General features: G+C 33.6%; 1 protein-coding gene across 4 annotated transcripts; it reads left to right on the top strand.

Annotated features, from left to right (window-relative positions):
- The first annotated feature begins 3,040 nt into the window (after nt 1-3,040).
- On the top strand, nt 3,041-9,083 carry Gli (carboxyl ester lipase-like protein Gli). 4 transcript variants are annotated; one of them, XM_089079069.1, is made up of 14 exons: nt 3,041-3,224; nt 4,064-5,009; nt 5,503-5,795; nt 5,884-6,013; nt 6,108-6,261; nt 6,502-6,679; nt 6,826-7,232; nt 7,354-7,544; nt 7,642-7,828; nt 7,897-8,002; nt 8,076-8,271; nt 8,345-8,460; nt 8,654-8,682; nt 8,913-9,083. In XM_089079069.1, the coding sequence occupies exons 2-14, from the start codon at nt 4,737-4,739 to the stop codon at nt 8,945-8,947; spliced, it is 2,295 nt and encodes a 764-aa protein (XP_088935195.1). In that variant the 5' UTR covers nt 3,041-3,224; nt 4,064-4,736; the 3' UTR covers nt 8,948-9,083. The 4 variants fall into 4 exon arrangements, 3 of the variants coding, with proteins under 3 accessions (XP_088935195.1, XP_088935197.1, XP_088935196.1); XM_089079071.1 differs by lacking the exon at nt 8,654-8,682 and having other exon boundaries at nt 3,048-3,224; nt 8,345-8,470; nt 8,913-9,048; XR_016139770.1 differs by having other exon boundaries at nt 3,050-3,224; nt 8,345-8,682; nt 8,913-9,032.
- Nucleotides 9,084-9,156: the final 73 nt, after the last annotated feature.

Here is a 9,156-nt window from a genome sequence, read left to right as displayed (position 1 = left end):
GAAGGTTACTTTGTCCAGCTTGACGGTTTTAAAAGAGGATAAGCCGTTATAATTAAAGCTATTTAACTCTTCTCTGGGACTGTACTGGCGTACGACCAAAGAGCCTGTGTGGAACGATAATAAATTCACCAATTACTGTAAATTGAAGAACTTATGTGCGGGGGAGTAAGACGAGAGGAAGAGCACTCGCGCTTTGTACTGCGACGCTGATGAACGCTTTCCTCGTAATACATTTTATTCATGTCTTCAAATTTCAATCGATATTTTTACGATCTATCTTTCAATTGATTGAATTTCAAAATATTTTCTCAGACTAATCAGTTGGATATGTTTGAAATATATTTTTGGAAAATAAAATGATTGATATTAAGCCTGCACATGAATAAATCGCGGCCAAATGTAATCAAAAAGACCCAATAAAATTTATAGAAATAATAATTGTAAATACTTTGACTATGCTAACTAGAATTACATTAATTGAATCAATTAATATTTTATAATAAAAATTAATACAGTAGAAATATAATTTTTGCAAGTTCACATTATTATCGTACAATCAAGGTTTTTCTCTTTAATATTCCTGTAATTTCCTTCTCGTGAAATATTCAGTACAAAGTAGGATTTATAAACTCAATGCAACCTTTGAATTATCGTAGTCTTTGAATTATTCATGTTCTTAATTCTAACTTATTACACTGTGTCCATTGAACATTATAGAAATGCGTGCAACATTTGATAAATTATGTTCTCATAAATGACAATCCTTCAAAGGATTTATGGATGACTTTTCGCGCTGAAAGCTTCTCCGTTAATTCCCTTTTACAGAATTTAATTCTTAATTCTTTATGAAAATAAATTCTATTATACAATTTTATCTCCTGTTTGAAAGAGTTGACCTAATTTTTTTCCACATTTTTTTCCATTGATGACACTCTATGTTATAATTTTCCAACTTTTACAATAATTCTTTCAGTTTGCACTTTCTTGTATTTCGCTCGTCATAAGTCACTCCACTAGTAAACGATTAATACTTAATTTAGCTGATAAAATCATGAGTCATAAAGATGCGGTCGAGGCGCACATGATTCATACGCGAGGAACGTTCTAGCGGCTTTTATCCTATATTTTGTAGTAAAACAAATTAACAATTTTATGAAAACGGCTTGACGGAAACGTTGCAGCCGCTTTGACTCTATATTTCGTAGTAAAACGAATTAACAATTTTGTGAAAACGCCTTGACACTTTCACGAGGTTAAGTCTGGGCGAGAAATGCGACGAACCCTATGGCAAATAAATTTATTCCAATCACGCGCATCGCTGCTGATCAGCACGAGGGTCGTGGAGTTTGCGACGTTATCGAAAATCATCTTCTCTTCATACAAAAATATCAAGACAAAGTCAATTCAGTATCAGCTTTATGAACGGTCGAAGTAAACACTTGCAAAAATAAAGAGTTTGAAGAATAGGGTTTGAAGAATTTTTGAAGAAAGAGATTCACAATTGCATTAATTAAAATAATTAATTTTATTTTTACAAATACAAAATGTTTCATGTCACAAATGTAAATCTCTGTCTGTATGTAAATAATTATTGTGGTCTTACTAACATACGCGTATCTTTTTATTTTATCCTTTTCCTTTCAAAGAAAAAAGATATAGGAAATATTTTGATGATCACACTTTCTTTATTTCAGTATTTTATTTATCATATATTATCTAACTTATATTTAATATTAAATAAATATTAATATTAAAATATTAAAATATTAAATAAATTTTTATAACATTTGAAACGCCATGTATTTACAGTCTTCTGAGGATTTTAGTGTTCATTTTCGCTAATGTAGATTAATTTTAATCTCAGTTTAATTTTTCATTTATTCTTTATCTTTTTCTATTTCTTAGAACTAAAACAAGAGGAAAAGTAAATTAAACTGAGACTAAAATTAATCTACATTGATAGAAATGGATATAAATATTAGTTATGTAATTTACAAATCGTATTCACAAATGGAAGAATTAAATAATATACAAATAATATATTTGTAATCAAATATGCAGTATAATTACGTGATTTTATACAATGCGTATATCTATTAATCGTCATCCCGGTGTCGATATCTAATCTTGTAACAGGTAAAACCATTGTTGATTAATATGAAGTTGCACGAGCCACTTACTCATTGCGGAACACATCCGTTCACGCGATGACATTCTTTTTTGCAAGAGCGTGCATAGATTAAAATATGCAGTGCAAAAAGGGAAGGACAGGAGATTAAGCTAGGTCATCTGTCAATATAATTTCCATTCATTTCCGCTATTCACTGTGTAGAAAAAAAGAGCAGAACGCTAAAATATTCTTCATAAACAATCTATTCTTGTGAAAAATTTATTTAAATAATATAATAAAATCCAGAATGAAAAAGTTATATAAAAGAAATTTAATTTACGTAAGTATTAATTATCAATTTAATTTTAAAGAGATACATTTTGTTAAAAATTATAATATTTCAAATATAATATATATAATGACACCCAATATTATAATATAAAATGTAATTAAATGTAATTTTAATATAGTATATAAAAATATTATACATGATTATTTTTATTTTTTCAAATCTTTTTCTCTTTTTTTCCTTAAATATTACTTTTATTGCTGTTATTTTTAATTTATTCGCTTCCCATATTTGCACATGAGGATCTAAACGCACCTTTTGCTCGATATGTAATCTACTATCGCTATCCACTCTACCCCTTCGACAGCACCCCTATTCTTCCTCGATCGTGCACATCCGCTCGCTCGCTCGTTTTGCAATAGGGCCCCTACTGTTGGACGCGTGGGCGGCCCATTGCCGACCTATCGTGCACGCGACGGTGTTATTACGGCATTATTACGGCTCAGTAAAGTCCGGTCGCTGCTCTTCACAACGTTATAATATGTTTGATGCGATCGACGAATAGGACAGAATCTATAAGCCAGCCTCTAACGACTCGCGCACGTTTCCTTCGCATCGCTTTTAATTTCGAGCGCGTGATATTCGAGCAAGCGATCTTAAATCTGTCTCAAACACGAAAATAACGGAAAGGTGCAACTTGTAAACGAGTCGATCAAAGTACCGAAGATGCACGTCATCTGGTAGATGCGGTCACCGCTGGATGCTGCGATCCCTTTTCGGGGAATATTAAGACAGGAAGTCTCTGACTGTCTCGTAACATGGCTCGTAAGTTTCGTTTCTTTGTAAAGTTACGTTCTTGCAACGCTTCGTATTTTTTGTATATGTTTCTTTCTAGTTAACACTTCTATTATCATTAAATATATGTGCATAATGAACTTTGTCCTACGTAATTTAAGCCTTGCATTGAAATAGATACAGGATGTTTTCTTTTAATCTCTTTAATCGTCATACATGGTGTCTTTTCAAGATCAAATGATAAATAGCAGACGTAAACAGTGCAAACCGTGCTTTTGATAAAAGAAACGATTTCAGAGAAGGAAATAAAAGTATCAGAACTGTACATTATAACTAATTTATATTTTGTTTTAATTTTCATTTGAAATGTAGAAAAGAAAAAAATTGCGTCTACTTCCGTGACGATAATAAAATGCATTAAATAGAAATAATGTATTTAAACATTTGATTATTTAAGAATAAATAATTGTCAAAAACATTTCTTCTTCTTGAAAAACAAAGCGCTCTCCTCGCCATGATCTAAACAAATTTTATTTTAAGTAATATTCTCTCTGATCTATTATTCGAAATTTTATTTTTGTATTTTTTGATGTTTATTGAATATCTTGGATGTATGTGTGTATCTATATATAAACCTCAAAAATTTCGAAAACATTACTTAAAATAAAATTTGTTTAGCTTATGGTAAAAAAAAACATTTTATTTTTCAAGAAGAAAAAAGTTTCTGACAATTATTTATTCTTTGTAATCAAATATTTAAATACATCATTTCTATGTGACGCATTTTATATTCATCGTCACGGAAGTAGGCGCAATTTCAACGATGTCAGATTTCGTCGATTGAAACTATATCGTGTTTTAATTTCCAGTTATCTAGCACGCGACACGTCGCCTTTCGCTTTCAAATCCCGTTTATCATTCCCACCCCCACCTTTGGGTATTTCGTTGCACCAATCGTGATATTTCGCGTTATCGACGGGTGGACGGGACGGTGAACGGGGTGAAGGGTACTACGACGCGGCGCGCGCGGCGAAGCCACCTGAAGTGCCACGCGAGTCACCGCACGACGCGAGCGTGACAGGGGGCCCCCGATAGGGTGTTGGCTGGATCGCGTAGGGACGCTCTCGCTCACGGAGCGAAAGTGAACGAAAGAACGTTTCGTAACGACGTGTGACGCCGCGTCTACGGGAGTGTTTCGTTCACATGAACGTAACTACGAGGACTCGCATTCGTGCGAACCGCGGCTGACGCGCATCTAACTTCAGCAAGGATCTCCCGACGCGTATGAATTGTCGATAATCTGTGGCGGGCTTATCGATCTACATCTCGTTCGGTGACAAGCAGATAAGTTCACCGCGCAGAGTCGAGACACTTTCGCTTTTGTCTCCTCGTCGTCTGCCCTGAAGTCGGTCGAAGGAGCGCGCGTGAGTCGCCGTATCATTCTGACCTGACGTTACGCGCGCTACTCTCGACCACACCTGCGCGTTCGCGAGAGTGACTCGCCTTGCCTTGTTGTCGCGTGCTGTCCCGCACGCGCGGAAGATGGTTAATGTGTGTGGAGAACGCGCGTCCACGGGATGCGTCGCCGTCGTCCGCTGCTGTCTGCTCCTGCTGCTTACGGGCGTCATCGCACTCGCCCAGGACGTTTCACGTGGTAGTCGTTACTACAATCGCGACGGCGTATACGTGCCGCAAGACGCAACCGGCTACAGGACTTATGTCTACAAGGATAGAAGGTATGGCTATCAACCTGGCTACCTAGATCCGAGTTACAGAGGACTTACGCGGGCACCTGAGGATCGGTACCTTTACGATGTAAGTGAAGAAAATTCATATATAACATATAATCGAAATGGATTTAGAATTTACCAGATTAACATATTTAATTTTCACTTTTAATTAGTTACAATAAGATCAATATAAGTTTAGATTGAATGTCAGTTATCGAATGCTTAACATTATAATTAAGATAGATTCAGTAAAAATAATAATTCTTTGAAAATTATTTGCTGACTTTATTTTTATCATTGTTGCTTTTAAATTATACAGATTGTTAATTGAAACAATGAATTAGATTTGATAGATAGAATTTAGATTTATTGATTGTCAATTATGATTGTTAATTATGATTAGTTATTTATGCTTTATATTTAAAATTTGTATTTAAATTTTGAAATTAATTAGAAATGGAATAAACAAAATTTTTTTGCAGTAAGTCTGGCTTTTTAATAAAAATTTATTTATTATTTTTAAATATTTATAAGATATAATATTTAAATAGAGATTTAATGAACATTATATATTAAAGGAAACCACAGCAAGACTTCCATTGCCAGGAATATTAGGTGGTTGGCGTGAGGATCTTCAAGGAAGAGAAAGACCAGATTCTAAAAATTTTAGAGACAGAGACATACTTGTAAATACAAATTATGGCCAAATTCAAGGATTTAAAGTTCAATTATATGACGATCCATTTGCAAGACACAGACCTTGGAATGTAGCAGTTGAAAGAGTCACAAAAATTGTTAATGTATTTTTGGGTATCCCTTATGCTATGCCACCTACCAAAGAAGGTCGTTTCAAACCTCCCAGACCTCACAGGTTAATATAAAACATTTCACAAAAATTTTTTTGTTAATACTTGATAAACTTATTTCTTCAAAAAAGTATATAATTTATTTTTATTTAGAGGATGGCAGCTTTTACAAGCTGTTGACTGGGGACCAGCTTGTCCTCAGCCCAGTGAATATACTGGTGCTACGAAAGGTGTACGTGATGTTGATGAAGATTGCTTATATTTAAACATATTTACACCTTCTGTAAGTATGTAATATATAAAAGAATATAAAGAAAATGAATCAATTGAGTAACAAAAATGAATCAGTTGAGTAACATTATGCACTTTATATACAGGTTGGTGGTGGATTAGCTAATAAATATCCAGTAATGTTTTATATACATGGTGGCGAATTTAGCCATGGTGCGAGCAATTTGTTTCCAGCTCATATATTAGCTGCCTTCTACAATGTCGTAGTTGTATCAATTAATTATCGTCTTGGAGCTCTTGGTGAGTACATTACTCTATATATATATAAAGAGAGAGAGAAAACAATGTGCATGTGTATATAATGTGTGTGCGTGCGTGCGTGCGTGCGTGCGTGTGTGTGTGTGTGTGTGTGTGTGTGTGTGTGTGTGTGTGTGTGTGTGTGTGTGTGTGTGTGTGTGTGTGTGTGTGTGGTGTAAAAATTAGTAAAATTCTTATGGTATTGTATATTAACAAAAAATTAATTTTTCATTATATTTCTAGGATTTTTAAGTACTGGAGATGAAAATAGTCCTGGGAACTATGGATTACTTGATCAAGCTATGGCATTGCGCTGGGTCCATGACAATATAGCCTTCTTTAATGGAGATCCTCAAGCTATAACACTTTTTGGACCAGGTGCAGGAGCAGCTAGTGCGGGGTTATTAATGATTGCACCAAAGTAATTAAACTTTACATACATACACACTCACACACATTATATGCACTTTATATACATATATATATATATATATATATATATATATATATATGTATATGCACACATATTTTTAATTAATTATATTAAACTTATTTATTTTATCACAGAACTCGACAGATGGTATCAAAAGTAATAGCCCAATCAGGTTCAGCCTTAGCTGATTGGGCAGTAATAATAGACAAGTACCGAGCACAAAACACATCGCGAGTATATGCAGAAATGCTTGGTTGCAGTATAGAGAGTAGTTGGAAATTGGTACAATGCTTAAAAGATGGACGTAGCTTTCTTGAATTGGGCAATTCTGAATTAAAACCACATGTCGGAATGTTCCCATGGGCGCCCGTACTCGATACCAACTTTACAATACCTCTAGATGATTGGTACGAAGAGTGGAGAGCATCCGACTGGCACTTTTTTACAGAAACACCAGAAGAGAGTATTAAAACTCGCAAATATAGAAAAGATTTGGCTTACATGGCTGGCGTTACAACTCAGGAGGCAGCATTTATTATAAGTTCGTTATCAAATCAATCATTTTCATTTAATTGTATTTACAGATTTTTATCTAGAATTTGTTATTTATTTTATTCAATTGCATATTGCGGCGTATTAACTATTTTATATTTATGTTATAGAAAATAATGTTACATTAGCAAGAAATCAATATATAATAACTCCTGAAGTATTTGATCAAAGAATTTGGGAACTAGTTCTTCAATATAATTATACTCTAAATCCACAAGGCATTTATGAAGCGATAAAATATATGTATACATATTGGCCGGATCCAATGAATGTTACGCACATACGTGATCAATATATAAGTGTAGGTATTATATACAAAAGTATTAAACTGAATTTTATGTACAATTATCATTTTTAATTGTTCTATTTATAATTTTTTAATATTTTAATATTTTCAGCTCTTAACTGATTTTCACTATGTTGCACCATATGACAAAATAGCTAAATTATTGGTGGAAAGGCATGTACCTACCTATTTGTATGTCTTAAATACTTCAATAGAAGCGTTCTATTCGCCACATTGGGCTAGGGTACCTCATGATACTGAACTTTTATGGCTAACAGGAGCTCCATTTATGGATGTTGGTATGTTCTAGTGCATATCTTTAATACAACTTATTAACACTTTTATTAACAAGTTGTTATTATTATAGAATTTTTCCCACAAAAATGGAGATTAAGTCGAGAAATGTGGACTGACAATGATCGTAACATGAGTCATTTCTTTATGATGGCGTATTCTAATTTTGCAAAATATGGGTATGTATTTAGAAATTATTTGTTTAATTCTAATAAGATGGAAAAATGCATAATTTATTTAACTTTCTTCTAGGAACCCGACGCCTTCGCAAATCTTGGGATTACATTTTGATCTTGCGCGTCATGGACAATTGCGATATCTCAATATTAACACAACATTCAATAGCTCAATTCAAATAAATTATCGTCAAACTGAGAGTGCATTTTGGTCCATGTATCTACCGACAGTTATTGGATATCTTGTACCTACATATCCTCCTGTTACAGAGGTAAAATACTGTAATATACATAATGTTTCATATGTTATTATTATGTTTATTATTTACTTAATTTGTCTTGTAGTACTGGTGGGAACCTAAACAACCATTGCAAATTGCGTTCTGGTCGATGTCGACGGCATGCTTGCTGCTACTCGTACTTTCTGTAGTATGCTGTATGCTTTGGCGTAACGCCAAAAGGTAAGAAAAGGTAAACAGAACCAAATCCATGTGACTACAGCTTAATTCGACACTTACGGTGCTGTACCGAACGGTAGCGCATGCGGAAATTGGTTCTGGATACAATTGCGGGATACGGTTTTCTTATCTTACTTTTCACATAACCATTTCTGAATGTAAGTTGCTAATTAACTCTATTCCTGCTTACAATTAGCAAAACAAAGGCAGCTAAGATACGTAGAGGTATTTATAAATAATACTTTATGCACAATTTTGCACAATATACCGATCACATACTAGTGCTTTATTAATTACACTATATATATATATATAATTTACAGAAAAAATGAATACAAGAATTTAAATTAAATAAAATAAATTATAATTATTAAATTATTTAATTTTTATTTATAAATTTTGTGTATATTTCTATACATATGTATAGTATTCTTCTATATTATTTTTTTCCACAGACAATCTGATCACTACTATAGCGGAGACATCTTGATGGTACGAGACGATGAACATTCCGAGGGAATCGAGAATCTAACACGCGCGTCTAAAGAAAATATATACGAGTACCGTGATATACCGGTGAAGTCCAGAATACCACGTCAAAACGAAGCAAGATTACAAGAACGTTTAGCGCATAATAGAAAATTTAGTTCTACACCATCATTACGTAGTAATTCCAATGCCTCGTTGAAAGATATGAGA

The sequence above is a fragment of the Pogonomyrmex barbatus genome, unplaced genomic scaffold, assembly GCF_055798465.1.
Source record: "Pogonomyrmex barbatus isolate J1 unplaced genomic scaffold, ASM5579846v1 scaffold3, whole genome shotgun sequence".
Classification (NCBI taxonomy): Eukaryota; Metazoa; Arthropoda; class Insecta; order Hymenoptera; family Formicidae; genus Pogonomyrmex; species Pogonomyrmex barbatus.
This window is presented reverse-complemented; position numbering and strand designations above follow the sequence as displayed.

Bases quoted from the DNA above. Each gene is read 5' to 3' on its own strand.
- Gli (XM_089079069.1), top strand. From the start codon at position 4,737: ATGGTTAATGTGTGTGGAGAACGCGCGTCCACGGGATGCGTCGCCGTC. The intron at 8,003-8,075 runs GTATGTATTTAG...ACTTTCTTCTAG, and splicing joins TCTAATTTTGCAAAATATGG to GAACCCGACGCCTTCGCAAA. The intron at 8,272-8,344 runs GTAAAATACTGT...TTTGTCTTGTAG, and splicing joins CATATCCTCCTGTTACAGAG to TACTGGTGGGAACCTAAACA.